The sequence below is a fragment of the Eptesicus fuscus genome, chromosome 5 (genome assembly GCF_027574615.1).
Source record: "Eptesicus fuscus isolate TK198812 chromosome 5, DD_ASM_mEF_20220401, whole genome shotgun sequence".
Lineage (NCBI taxonomy): Eukaryota > Metazoa > Chordata > Mammalia > Chiroptera > Vespertilionidae > Eptesicus > Eptesicus fuscus.
In genome coordinates this window covers 3,713,880-3,729,386 of record NC_072477.1, presented here as the reverse complement: position 1 = coordinate 3,729,386, position 15,507 = coordinate 3,713,880, and the positions used below count along the sequence as shown (strand labels likewise).

The 15,507-nt window shown below is 42.7% G+C and overlaps 1 protein-coding gene across 4 annotated transcripts in view; it reads right to left on the bottom strand.

The window, feature by feature from the left end:
- The window catches only part of VRK1 (VRK serine/threonine kinase 1), a 78,679-nt gene that overhangs the window by 39,136 nt on the left and 24,036 nt on the right, over window positions 1-15,507 (bottom strand). The window contains exon 1 of one of the 4 annotated variants that reach the window (XM_054715441.1): window positions 8,401-8,425. The exons of the other annotated variants lie outside the window; for them this stretch is intronic. Within the exon in view, the coding sequence (XP_054571416.1) occupies window position 8,401 (1 nt within the window). The 5' untranslated portion in view covers window positions 8,402-8,425. Of the gene's footprint in view, window positions 1-8,400; window positions 8,426-15,507 lie in introns of those variants that run through there. 4 annotated transcript variants of the gene reach the window in all.

Sequence of the window (15,507 nt, the reverse complement as noted above, 5' to 3'; positions counted from 1 at the left end):
CAGTTAAATTTCAACTATAAAGACTTCAAAGTGTTATCAAAATGGAAAAAGGGAGTCAGAACCTACTAGAGAACAAGCATCACATATCCAAAATGACTAACGTAAGAACTGACAGTGAGCAGTAAATAGATATTTACTTGTAGAACCAACAAAGGCAATAAAGGAAAGAATAGAATACATAATGGCTATATGTTCTGACAATTCAGATATAGCACAACTATGAAAAATCAAGAGAACATATGCAAAAAAGTAATTATCCAGTAATCATATTGTGGTGATACTTGCTTTTGTTAACTAAGGCTATTGTATGCACAAATGTGGAATAATGCAAATGAGTAATTATGTGATATTTGAATTCTACCATCCCCTTGGATCCTTAAAAATCAAGATTAAAAAAATGGAAGAAAGAATACAAATGAAAGACAAAAAAGGTTAAAATGCTGTGTATTTGGAAATATTCTTAATTCAGAAGGTATCTTATCTTTTACAAAAACCACACACACACATACACACACACACACACACACACACACACACACACCTTTGTATTTCCTAACCCCATTCACAAAAAAGCTTGAAAACAAACCAGTAGCAATGAGCGCATCCCTGGTACATAAATTGTATTCTTGAAATACTAGTACCAATTCTTATTAAAAGAAACCAGGTTGAAGAAAGGACTGACTCCAGGTCTGGAGCTGTAAATACACAAGATAGACTTGGAACACCTGTAGTTTCTAGATGGCAAGGAAGCTATCAAAAACTACTAGCATTATGTCAAATACGTCTAAGGAGTCAGCTTGAAAGATGTTCCCACTGACCAAAGATGGGCCAATCTGCGTCAATGAAGATACCTCCACAATGGCTGAAGACATATAAAATGGGTCAATCCAGGAGTTCATAACAGTAAGAAACTCTAAGCAGTCACCTCTAAAGAAGAACAGAAAACCACTCAATTTTGAAAAGTGGTAAATATAAACTGCACCAGCGGGTAACCCATAGAAGATGAGAAATTTCTTCTTACAGAAAAATTTCAGCTAATAAATGACTAAGAATGGTTTAAGTTAACACCATTCCTCCCTCTTAATGAATTAATGGATCTACACATTGAGCCTTAACAGCTACAAGCATCAAAATATAATAGATAACCAGGCATTATATGCCTCCTGATAAAAGAACACACCACTACCCATGAAACAATCTTGCCAAAAAATAAATAAAAAATAAATAAGCCCTGGATCTGATCAAGCCTACCAATTCACAAGCTCTGAAGAGAACAGAACAACATGATAAACGGTAACACAGAAAAGCAATCTGCACAACCCTAACTGTGGAAATCTTACAATACACAGAATCCCATTTCTTCACTAAAGGGAAAAAAAAAAAAGAAGAGATGCAGGGAAAAAAAAAACACACTACATTTTAAAAGGCTTAAAAATAACATGCAAAACAAAATTAAATCAGGCAAATCTAAGCTACAGTGTTTAGGGATGCACATTTGAGTGATAAGATTATAAAGAAAAGGAAATGACTACCATAAAAGATAGAAGCTACATTGGAAAAGCATAAGAAAGTTGTGAGTAGGATGAGGAACATGGCTGGCAAAGTTCTATTTCTTGATGTGGGCGGTAATTATAAAAATACCTTATAATTCACTAAGTCTATATTTGTTTGATAAGGTTTTCGGTATTGGTAGTTTACAGTTATAACATTAAAAAAATACTGTTCTGCCGAAACCGGTTTGGCTCAGTGGATAGAGTGTCGGCCTGCGGACTCAGGGGTCCCAGGTTCGATTCCAGTCAAGGGCATGTACCTTGAGCCTCACAGTCAGCCACCCTGAGGGTCAATCCGACACACAGACAGGCCAACAGCAATCAAGACCCAATTACAACAGGAGGGCCCGCATAACCCACACAAGGGACATTCGTAAGCACCCAGCTCTGGAGCTCAAGAAGACTGCAGCACTGGGTCCCACAGGACACCTACTACATAAGGCCACCAGACGAAGAACAGGAATCACAGCAGAGCTACCTCACACAGAGAAGCAAACAAAGAGGCACCCAAATAGGGAAGCAAAGAAACAGGCCCCAAAGGAAACACGGGAGGAATCTCCAGAAAAAGCGCTAAATGAAAGGGAGGCAAGCAATTCATCAGATAACGAGTTCAAAGTCATGGTTTGGAACTGAGTGAAAATTATAATAAACTTAGGAACACAACATGAACAAGGAAATAGAAACCATGCATAAGAATATTGAAGAATAGCATACCTAACATCTATAATAATAAAAGCTAATTAGACCAGACGACCTTCTGGATGAAGCCGGGGCTGTGAGGGAAGCCCGGATCCCGAGTGCCTGCCAGCGGCCAGAGGGAAGCCCGGGTCCCGGGTGCCAAGGGAAACCGGTGCCGGCAGCCAGGGGAAGGAAGGCCTACTCTTGCATGAATTTCATGCATCAGGCCTCTAGTCAAGAATATACTGGAAGGAATTAAAAGTAGGCTGGATGAAGCAGAGTTTCGAATCAGTGATTTAGAAGACAAGGAAAAAAAAAACAATTATAACAGCAAAAAGAAAAAAAAAAAAAACACTTGAAAATAATGATGATACCGTAAGGAAACTTTGGGACAACATGACACGTAACAACATCTGCATCATAGGGGTACCAGAAAGAAGAAAGTGACCAAGAAATAAAGAACCTGTTTTAAAAAATAATGACAGAAAACTTTCCTAACCTGGTGAAGTCGAAAAAGTCACACAAGTTCAGAAAGCACTGAGAGTCCCAATCAAGATGAACCCAAAGAGACCCAAACTAAGACACTTCATAATTAAAATGGCAAATATTAAAGACAAAGAAAGGCAGCAATAGAGACAGAATGTTATCCACAGGGACTTCCCATGAGACTGTCAGCTGATTTCTGAACATAAACACTTCAAGCCAGAAGGGACTGGCATGAAGTATTCAAAGTAATGAAAAGCAAGGACCTGAATCCAGGACTACTCTATCCAGCAAGGCTATCATTTAAAATTGAAGGCAAAATAAGGAGCTTCCCAGACAAAAAAAAAAATAAAATAAAAAGACTAAAGGAGTACCTTACCACCAAATCAGCACTGCAAGAAATGTTAAAGGGAAGCGCCTTCCCCACTATGCCTTGCAAGTGTCCCTCCCGCATCCTCTAGTGACAAAACCTAACACTGCTGGAAAAGGAAAAAATGTTCGTTGTATCTTACTCAAGTATCACAAACACAACAAAGAAAGGTGAATTTGCAGTTGAGAGGCAATAAACTGAAAATGTGCACAAGACTGGTAAATTTTACACATGTATACACACCCGAGCAACAATCCCTGGGATCAGGACTCGGAGAGCATTTCATCGCACCATAACGATGCCTCCGGCCCTTTCCTGCCAACACCATTCATTCCTTCCTTCAGCTTACTGGCGAGCCGCTCAGGTCGTGCACTGACTTTGGAGAAGGCTACTCTGCCAGCTTTGCCTGAGATCTGCGTCTCAGACCCCAGTGTCCCTTTGCAGCATCCTCCCCTGCCCCTATCTGACTCCACTGTATTTGGCAGCCCCTCTTATTTTCTGGTTCAGGGTTACAGAAGTCTCCTTGTTTTGGAGAACAGGAAATCTGTGTTTCTCAATCTACTTGTTCCTTTTCAGGTGATTTCTGAAAAGAAAGAATTATTTGAAACCAGAAGTTCCTGCTCAAAAACTATGACATAAAACAAACCATAGCATTTGCTTCAGTAAGTCAGTGAATTCTCTAAAGAGCTTAAAATATTAACTGGAATTAAACAACTGCATTAGTACATTATAGGCTTCTTCTAATAATGAACCAATGACCTGCTTTAAGATTTCTATTAAACAATACATCGGAGAGCAAAAACCTCAACCAAATTAAATCTTCCCGTGTAATTTCTGCCCACTTGGAGCAAAGAAAATCCAATATTATGATAGCCAATCCGACAGAAATGTTGCAAAGAAAAAGTTTACCTCACATATAATCTACTACATAATCCGACCCCCTCTTTTCCCACTGAAATGAACTTCAGATGCAAGTGAAAAGCGCATCCAAATGCAAATCAGCACCGCCCTTTGCTGGAACCACTCACTGGTATATTCCATATTAGCATATTCACCAAAATCTAATTGTAAACAGAGTAATTATGGTGGTAAAGTTATTAAATACACAAAGCAAGCTTGGAACTATACATATTCAAATAGAAATTCAGTGGCAGATCAACTTTTATATCCGAAACAATGCCCTAATTAATAGTCAGCTCTGATAATAAAATGGTTCTTTTTCAGATAACGTTCCAAAAATATTCTGCTATGAATATTAAAATAAAGTTTTGTGAAGAGATTTTTTAAATTTTCCATAGCTATATTTATCACAATACGGTACTGTATTTAGACAACTGGCATTTTTCAAGTCCTGGATTCAAATTTGGAACAATTTTTTTTTAAATCTTCTGCTGAAGAGATAAGTGTTTGAATGATTCAAACAATTCTACGGACACTTAATGAGCTCTATGAATTCCTCACAACCAAACTGGGAGATGACGATGCTGTATAAAGCTGATTACACACTGCATGCCTCGTCATGCATTTTCCCTAAAATAGGTATGCACATAAGTTCCTCTGAGGGTCATAGATTTTCATGAAGTTTTCTTGAAAGTCAGGAGCTCCTCTGATGCCTTTAAACTCTGTAGCCACCCTGACTCAAGGATCCTTTGGCACCACTGGACTATTCACCATTCCGTTAACATGGTACCAACATGGGCTTCTCTCCACTCTTCACAGTATAAGGCTGTTTCCTGCCCTCCGCCATCTACATTTACTGAAATCTTTTCCGCACCCAAATATCTCTCTTTCTCAGTCAGATATGACCTTTGGTTTCAGCATTGTTCTTACCTCTATTGCATTTGATAATGTTCCCTGTTAATTTATAAGCTCCCTGAAAAGAGAACTATCTTACAATACATTGCACTTGGTAGGAATTTAAAAAATGTGTAAAATTAGCCCTGACCGGTTTGGCTCAGTGGATAGAGCGTCGGCCTGCCCACTGAAAGGTCCCAGGTTCGATTCCAGTTAAGGGCATGTACTTTGGTTGTGGACACATCCCCAGTGGGAGGTGTGCAGGAGGCAGCTGATAGATGTTTCTCTCTCATCGATGTTTCTAACCCTTCCTCTGTTAAAAAAAAAAAAAATCAAAATATTTTTTTTAATGTGTAAAATTAAACAGCAAAAGTTACATTTTTTTTTCTTTGAGTACCTGAAGTCTAACTTTGGATGTAGCCACTCCTTTTAACCACTAAACAGAGAGTTACAGAATAAACTAAGAGGTTTTCTTTTATTCTTTTAACTTTACACAAGCTACGCTCCCCCTTCCCGCCCGCCCCCCGCCAAAAAAAAGAAGAAAAAAAAAAACAAGTCTTCAGTGCCAAGTAGAAACAATTGATATTAGTGACAGATGGTCCAGGAAACATGCTAATCATTTCTTACTCTAGATTTCCTCAGCTCTATCTTTATGGCAATTTAGTTCACCAGGAAATTAAATATTTGAACTCATTTATTCCAAAAGCACTTATAAATCACCTCTGAAATATGTGCCAAAACTGTGTGAGGGGCTGGAAATACAAATATGAATGAAATGCAACATTTGGACTCAGGAATCTACTCTAGCTTCATACAGAAACACCATCACACAGTTATAATTTCATACTATGCTGTCAACGTCACACAAAGATCAATAAAAAGCCCTTCAGGTAAAGGATGTTTCTGAATCCTTGATAAAACTATTTGTTCAAGACCGCGAGCAGTTGCAGGGATCTACAAAATCAAACTCTGTTAGTTTCTTGGTGGGGGAAAAAATGCCTCTTCCAGTGATGTAAGTTTTTAAGATATTAAGAGCTATGAACCTTCTGTTTTCTTTTTCAACCAGTGCCACAAAGTGCAGAGCAGACGTATAAACTCTGTTACGTGACTACCCATCATCTGAGGCAGTGCTTCTGAGCCATGGCTATCCAGCATCATCACCAGCGGGACGTGAAATAAGGCCCTGCTCCCCAAGGGCCCGGCGGCCGGACGCTGTAGTGCTGCACAGGGCGGAGGCGCACACTGGACCACTCCCTGACCGAGGTTCTGGTACATCTGCCTTTCATTAAGTCCTTCCCTCCAATGTAACGGCTCTATTACCTACAACTCTACCGGATTAGATCATTTTAATAAAAGCCGCCTCCAGTTCATTTTAGAAGTTGGTAAAATATATAAATTAGTGAATGAATGACACAAGAGAAGTAAAAATAAAAAAAAATAAAAATGCCCTTTTCTCATCCTACTGCATCCCAAGCCGAAATCCTCATTTGTATTTCAAACTTATTTGGGATTAAGAAGTAATTACATAGTTTGGTGTAAATGGCTTTCTGCCAAACTACAGTAAGTTAAAGAATAAAATCAAACAGGAGATAATCAGTCAACAAAGAACTTCAGCACCTATTTTGCTAAATTATATCAGGAACAATTTGAAAGCAATACATCTAAAGACAATTCTCTTACAAATGAGCCAGCTAATCAGAAGTTGATCAATGCATTTGATTAGTGCTAAGAGATCATCTGAAAAATAAAATACTGAATCTTGAGTTTACATAGCCACTTCCGAATAATATAAAGGGTCTTCACATATTCACTTCATTTTGTCCACACAAAATGGCAGGAAAATAAAGATATCCACAAGAATAAAAAATATACTTATTACCAACACCATCCTCCTGTATAATAAAAGCTAATATGCAAATTGTCCCCTCGGGCAGTCGTTCCACCAAGAGACTGGGAGTTCAACCACCCGCTATGATGTGTGCTGACCACCAGGGGGTGGCACAGAACATGGCAGGCGTCGGTGATGCAGCGCTGGCAGCAGGCGGCAGTGGAGGCCCTGTGGGCCCCATGGGACCCAATGAGAGGACAGGGGCGGGATGGTGGAGCAGGTGAGCAGGCAGCGCCAGGTCAAGGCGGGTGCGAGCGGGGCCCGATCACCCCACAGGCGGCGACCAGCAGCGGTTGGGGGGGGGGGGGCCGCCGCCCGGCTGCCAGGCGCTGAGGGAGCAGGGCAGGGGGCCCGGCCCTGATCAGTCGCCCCACAGGCGGGATGGTGGAGCAGGTGAGGGGGCGGCACCAGGCCAAGGTGGGGTGCCAGGCAGGGCTGCAGGGCTGGGGGCACGAGCTGGGGCCCAATCTCCGCAGGCCACCCCGAGGGACCCCACCTGTGCATGATTTCGTGCACAGGGCCTCTAGTTTAACATAAAACCTGAGACACTGGAAGGTGAACTGTGAGTTCCTGTTAGGGCTACCCAACCAGACCCCTGGTTTTGCTCAGAGAACCATGCCAATGAATAAAAGTATGAAAGACATTCATGTTATATGGTACCTGTAGTAACTTTAAAATAAGAGTAACATAACAAACCATAAGAATATAGAAGTGAACCTCCTGAAATAATGATCCCATAAATCCATACATTTATTCTGTAAAAACATTAAGCTAAACTCAAACTATGATGCAATCTTTGTAGCAATTGCCACACGAGTCATGTTTTCACACCTAAGCTGGAAAGAACTAGGTGAAGACTCTCGCTTCTAACTCTGGAAAAGGAAGTATCTTCGGAGAAGAAAAATTTCTTCCTAGCCATTATTATTTTCACTTGTATTAGGAAAGTGATTAAGGTTACATTAAATTGTTTGGTATAGTGAATAAAATTTTTAAACTACAGTATCAAATATACATCCTCAATCTCATTCCTCTAAGTGATGTCTACAAGAGGAACACTAACCACAGAACTGATTTTTAGCGAGAACACGCAGTGTGGTACCATTTCACACACAAGCCCAGATTCCTCCCTGCCACCACTTCCCCAATGGAAGGATCCCGTTCACCTCCCTGTCTGAGTTCTGAGGCAGTGGGCGGGTGACCCATCCCTGGAGTCCTAACAGGTCTCCAGGAACCAACCATGAAGCAGGCACTGCTTCATCGATCCCCCCGCCCCTCGATTTTAGAAACTAGGCACTTCCTGCTCTGCCTATGCAAAGCATCCCACATGCAAGAGGGGAGCAGGTCCAACGAGGTGGCCCTCCCTCAGAAGGCCGCTCTGAGCCCTGGCGCACTCCCTCCCTGATGTGTGAAGCCTCAGGAAAACGCCCTGCCCCGTTCTCTGCAAAGGTAAACATGTTTTCCCACAGGCCCAGGAGAGAGCCCACCTGCATGGGAAAGCATCACCTAACCAAGACGAGAGCATCACCAACCACATTACCCTCTGACTTGAGGCTGTGAAAACACTCAAACGTTTCTTCTTCGTACAGATTCTGGGGAACCAGCCAACCTGCACCCTAAAAACTTACTGCAATACTCACTCTCTCCTCATCAGATACCCTGGTGGTTGATGGTTTGAGGAAGCTGTACGCTGCGAAAGAAGAAATAAAATGCACCTACAAAAGAAAGAGACAGAGACAGACACACATGCAGACTGCAAAGGGAAGTGGCACTGGTCTCCTCACAGGCCCTAAAAGGAAAAAGCTGCAAAGAATGCTTCTTTCTGGAAAGCAAACACTTTCTAAAATTACAAATTCTGCACTATATTGTTAATGTTCTTACATAACATTTAGCATATTTTGACAGTTTTGTAAATGATAGATTTCCCATTAGTTCTCCCATTTGGGAGCAAAATTACCTACCAAACTTTTTTTGCAATTATTTCCCTGGGTGTTCACTATTAAGTCTATATGAGAAAACTATTGAGAAACATTTCTCCTTATATATTCTTGCAGCAGGCTCAAAGGGAGAATATTTCTAACTACTTAAAAGGAAATTAGGATTACCAAGTAACCAAAGTATTATCTGAAGTGTACTGCGGTCAGTAAAAAATCCTTGATGAAAACAAAAGAACTTTTCAGAATCTGAGACAAGTTTTTTCTGAGCAACACACAAAATAAAACACTCAAGACATAAGGAAAATTGCTAAATTTGACAAAATAAAAATTCTCCAGATAAAAAATACTATAAACAAACTAAAAAATACTAAATATCTACAAAATATGACAAGAGGCTAATTTTCTTAGTACTTAAAAATCCTTCATTATAAGGAAAAACCAAAGAAAAATGAAACGTGACATGGAGGGGCAAACTCACAGAAAAAGAAATACAAATAGCTTTTTAAAAATTCTTATTAGAGTTTTTAAATATATCATAAAGTGGGCAAATGATAGAATAAACTCCCATGTACACATCACCTAGTTTCAACAATTAGTGATCAACACATGGCCATCTGTTTCTTCTGTAAACCCCAGTCTACAACCAAACCCCAGACATCACATCATCTCATAGGTAAACACTACTAACAGGAACTTGTAAAAAATGTAACCACCATATACCACTGTCACACCTATCAAAATTAATAATCCCTTCATATCTAATAAAATATGTTCAAATCTTAATTGTCTCAAAAATGTCTTCTTATTGTTGATTTTTAGTCACTGCATCTGGCTGATGTGTCTTTGAATCTTTTTTTTTAACATATTTTTTAAATATATTTTTATTGATTTCAGAGAGGAAGGAAGAGGGAGAGATAGAAACATCAATGAGAGAGAGAATCATTGATCAGCTGCCTCCTGCACGCCCCACACTAGGGATCAAGCCAGCAACCCAGGCATGTGCCCTGACCAGGAATTGAACCATGACCTCCTGGTTCATAGGTCAACACTCAACCCCTGAGCCATGCCAGCCGGGCACTCTGAATCTTTTTATTCAACAAATGCCACCTATCTCTTCTTATTTTCCCTCCCCTAGTCATTTGTTCTGTAAAATTTCCCACATTTTGAATTTTGCTGTGTTCCTATATTGTCACTTAACCTGTTCCCCTGTAAATGGTGGTTGTTGCTCAAATTGTCCTCTCTCTGGTGGCAAAGCCCTTCAACCAAAGACCACCGAGAACACATCTGTAGTTACACAAGTTGGGAGAACACACACCATAGGACCATTGGTGCAGCTCAGTAGGAGAATCGACTACAGCATGGTCAGCAAACTCATTGGTCAACAGAGCAGCAAGCCGCGGCTCGCTGGGATTTGGGCTCGTGGGGTGATTTGGGGAGGATTCAGGGAAGGAGGGCTCTCTCTGAGCTGGATGCTGTCAGAAAGGGGCAGCATTTTATGTTTGGGTATCTCAAAAACTTTCTCTCAGGGAAGGGAGACTAGGACGATGAAGCTGTAATTGGCAAGGAAGCAGCAGTCACTCGTTTTAGTCAAGTATCTGGTGAGTGGCCCAGCAACCTTGGTTTCGTTCGAGCTTTGTCTCCCTGATCATGCACCGGAGGAAACTTGCCTGCAGTGGCTGGGCTGTTTCCGTTCACCTGGAGAACATGGTCTATCACGGCCATGCTGGCCTCTGACCACCAGGGCTGCTCCTTTCTCTCTGCCTTTGAATCGGCAACAGAAGGCCTTCACGTTGGCCACTGTGTCCTTGTGACATGACCCCAACAGTCTCAGGTATTTTCCTTGCTTTCTAGTACAAGATATTCCAGGCTCCTTCGATACATATGGAATGGTCTCCAAGATATATTTAAATGAAAAAGTGCAAGGAAAGAACCCTGTGTAAAACATTTGTATCTATCCTATATAGTAAAAGCGTAGTATGCAAACTGCCCCCTCGACTGGGAGTTGTCCAGTAGTTCGACCAGGGGGCGGGGCCGGCCGAGGGAAGAGGGAGGCCCTGGCCGGGGGTGGAGGTGGCAGCAGGCGCCGGGGGAAGGGAGGGAGGCCCTGGCTGACAGCTGGTAGCGGCTAGGGTCCCTACCAGTGCATGAATTTCGTGCACTGGGCCTCTAGTATAAAATAGAAAGACCTATTATACATATATATTAAAAAACCAACATTTCAATAAGGAAAGAGATAACCCAACTTGTTAGCAAATGGGAAGCCTTGACCTGTGTGGCTCAGCTGGTTGGGCATCGTCTGCAGACCAAAAAGTCGTGGGTTGATTCCCAGTCAGGGCACAGGCCTGGGTTGTGGGTTCCATTCCTGGTGGGGGCTCATATGGTACATTCTGCACGTACAGAGGCAGCCAACGGATGTTTCTCTCCCCGCCCCCCTTCCTCTCACTCTAAAATCAATTAAAGCATGTCATTGGGTGAGGATTTTTTAAAGGAGGGAGGGGAGATGTGACAAGCACTTCACAACATAGGATATCCAAATGGCTAATGGGTATATGAAAAGGTGCTCAAATCACTAGTTATCAGCGAAATGCCAATTAAAGCCACACTGAGATCTTCCACACAACCACAGAATGAAAGGTGGTAAAAATATTTAATGTTTAACCAACAGTACCAAGTGGAGGCAAGGCTGCAGAGGAGCTGGGACTCGCACACTTTGCTGGTAATAACTGGTAAACTCTGGAAAACTGTTTGGCAGTATCTATCTATTAAAGCTAAAGATACACATACATGCCAGCAATTCCATTCTTAGCTGGAAACCCAGCTAAAATGAACACACGTGAACCCAGAGATATGAACAAGAATGATTCCAGCAGCACTATTCATAAGGGCTACAAATTAGGAACTATTCACTCACTTACAACAGAATGGATAGATACACTGTGGTATATAATTTGTGGTGATTTGTTTAATGGCCAGAAATTTTTTGACACACCTCCCATAAAGACACGAGGTCTGTTTTCTACCCGTGAGTCCAGGCAGGCTGTCTACTTCAACCAAGAGAGTCTAGGGGAAGTGATGTGATGTGACTTCTGAGAATCGGTCACTCTCAGGAAGCTTCTTCTGGAATCCCAGCCAATCTGCTGGGAAGAGCCCAGGCTCATGGAGAATCTGCGACCAGGGCAGAGCCCCCTTTAAAGCAACAACAGCTGGTGATAAGATGAGTCTTGTTCCCAAATCAGAAGAGAAAGGATGCGCACTGAAGAAATCATACCACCCTACACAGGCAATGTCCAGTTGAAGCTGGGTGTCGATTACAAGGGCCCAGGGTGAAATGCAGGAGCTCATCTCCAAATGCTGTGACTTCATCCAACGCCAGAGACCGGGCTCGCCTGGCGTTTCTTAAAACTCCTCTCCTCCTCCCAAGGGAATCTCTGCCTCTAGACACTGACACAACCCTCCTCGGGTCATGTGCGGTCATCAACCCCATGAGAGCCTTTTCAGTAGCAATACCTGAACACTAAACAGTCCTCTTTTCAAGGGGAAGTTCTGTCTCCATTGACACGGTGTCTAAAATGTCACTAGTCCATGGCTGAAAAACTCCAGAGGTGGAGTTCCCTATCATTGGAGATATTCCACTGTAGACTAGATAATGGGATAATATCTAGTATGTGGATTTCAAGAATGATGGAAAATGGGTTTTTTGAAAAAGAGTATCTGGCCCAGGCAGTGTGGCTCAGTTGGTCAGGCGTCATCCCATCACCAGGAGGTCACCGGTTCAACTCCCGGTCAGGACACATGCCCAGATTGCGGGCTGAATTCCCAGTAGGGGGTGTGCAGGAGGCAGTGGATCAATGATTCTCTCTCATCACTGATGTTTCTCTCTCTCCCTCTCCCTTCCTCTCTTTGAAATCAATAAAAACATATTTTTAAAAAAGATTACCTGTTTCAGATAACTCTCCAGAGAAAAACAGGGATGTTAAAATGATAATAAATATTTATTGAACACTGACTGTGAGTCAGATATTTTATCAAGTGACTAGTGTACATATTTCACAGTTAATTCTCACAACTACCCTATAAAACAGGTAGTTTTGCCTTGATTTGATGGTAAAATTAGGTTGCCCTAATGTCACATATCAGTCAATATCTGAACTCAGATCTACCTAACTCCAATTATATACCTCACTGTTCAAACCATAAATATTAAATGACTGACAAAGCTGTGCACTCTAGACAACAAACAAAGCCACCCATGTTCTAGAAGTAGCGGGACAATGTCCGAACAGGTTTGTACTCACTGCAAACCTAGTTGGCTAGGAGAAAGGGGGAAAGATTAAGTAGTCCTGTGATGAAGGAGAGAGAAATTATCCTGATTGTCCCCAACTGCCTACTCCTGTAAGAGCCCAGAAGCTCCGGTCCCATGGACTCTCAGTCAGAAGCTGAGATTAATGATGACATCCCTTCATCCACAGGCGTAAAAGCTCAGGATGGACAGACGTTTGAACAGCCCCGACTGGGAATCCTGCCCTTAACAAATACACTAGATGCAGATACATGGTTTCTTGGCTGCCTACACTCACGCCCATCTGTCAGGATGGCACTGTGCCTGCTCACATGTTGGTCAAACTGTCACTAGGGCATAGGTGCCAAGCAATGATAGTTTTAAATGGGCAGCTTGCATAGCACTGTAAGAGCATGCTCTTCTGCAGGAAAAATAAAATAAAATTCTCTGTGGTAATACTGAAGGGTTACAATCATAAGTGAAATATTCTTGGTCGATTTTATCATTTCAGTGAAAAAAATATCTAGATTGGTAGAAAAGAATCAGATGAAGGAAATTAAATCAAACAGAAAATACATGTCATAGTAATCTCTGATGCAATAAAATCCTTTGCTCAACAAGTCATCATTAATTTTTTTAAATGGGATAATACACTTTTCCATGCTCTAAATTAAAAAGTAGAAATGTATTGAAATTTAGTAGTCATCTGACATTAAATAAGTTCTATTTTTTAAATAACAGAAGTCTAATCTATATCCACAATAGTCGTTTAAATACACAAAAGAAAGCAAAAACCAAATGAAATTCCCACAGATAAAAGGAAAAAGAGTATAATTTGCTTGGGAAAAGAATCAAGCAGCGGCATGGGTGCTAAGAATAAGAAACTGAGTATTTTCAGTCACAATAAATTAGGACGAGAGGGCTGTCGCCTGTCGCATCCCCCCCCCCCCCCCCCGCAGTAATGCTCCTAACCTGCGTCCAGGTTCCCTCTCTGCCTGTAGGGACTGTGTAGATCACTGGCATGCAGGGCCTAACGCCCTGTTGCCTGCAAATGCTTCCCTAAGACTAAAACCAGAGGCCGCTGTTCGAGCCATTTGTCCTCACTCAGTCCTCGCTGGTTCTGAGGAACAGCTGGCCATCATCATTCTCCGCATAGTTCTTCACAGACAGGATCAGGACACACTGATTAAATAACCCCCAAGTCCCCTCTTTGCCATCATAAATAAGAGTGATTCCATTAACATTTCCTCTTTGGAGCAATTTATCAACCCTGTTTGCAGTTGCTCACCTCTTGGACCCTTATTAGGCCTGGTAAGAAATGTCATCCACGTCAACAAGCCAAAAAAACCTTCCTTTCTTCCCACACGTACAACTCACTACAAGTAGAATATGAAGGAGTTTCAAAGTTCAGCAGAGTCCTCAGTATCCATCATTAGGGCGAGGCAAGGAGCTCTGAGACATGCATGACACCAAAAACACAATCCACATAAACTTTCATGCTGCAAAAGACACTGTAAAAGAATGAAGACAAGCCATAGACTAAGAGAATATATTTACAAATCGTACATCTGGCAAAGGCCTTGTACTCAGAAACATGAAGGACACTCTAAATGCAACAATACAGAAACAAACAATCCAGTTACAAAACAGGCAAAAGAAATGAACAGACAAGTCACCAAATAAGATATTGATGGCAAATAAGCACATGAAGAGATAGATATTCAACATCATTAGCCATTAAGGAAATAAAATTTAAGCCATGATGAGATACCACGACGCACCTATTATAATGGTTAACAAAAAATATTGCCAACACCAAATGCTGCCAAAGATTCAAGGAAACTGGGGGTCTCATCCTATATAATAAAGAGGTAATATGCAAATTGACCATAACTCCAACACACAAGGTGGCCGCCCCCATGTGGTCAAAGACGGCCGGCAGGGGAGGGCAGTTGGGAGGGACCAGGCCTGCAAGGGAGGGCAGTTGGGGGTGATCAGGCCTGCAGGAGAGGGTAGTTAGGGGTGACTGGGCCGGCAGAAGGCAGTTAGGGGCAACCAGGCCTGCAGGGGAGGGCAGTTAGGGGGGACCACGCCTGCAGGGGAGAGCAGTTAGGGGAGACCAGGCCGGCAGGGGAGGGCAGTTAGGGGTGACTAGCCGGCAGGGGAGGGCAGTTGGGGGCGACCAGGCCAGCAAGGGAGGGCAGTTAGGGGCAACCAGGCCTGCAGGGGAGGGCAGTTGGGGGCAACCAGGCCTGCAGGGGAGGACAGTTAGGGGTGACCAGGCCAGTAGGGGAGGGCAGTTGGGAAGGACAAGGCCTGCAGGGGAAGACAGTTGGGGGGACCAGGCCAGCAGGGGAGGGCAGTTGGGGGGGACCAGGCCAGTAGGGGAGGGCAGTTGGGAAGGACAGGCCTGCAGGGGAGGGCAGTTGGGGGGGACCAGGCCTGCAGGGGAGGGCAGTTGGGAGGGACCAGGCCTGCAGGGGAGGGCAGTTAGGGGTGACCAAGCCAGCAGGGGAGGGCAGTTGGGAGGA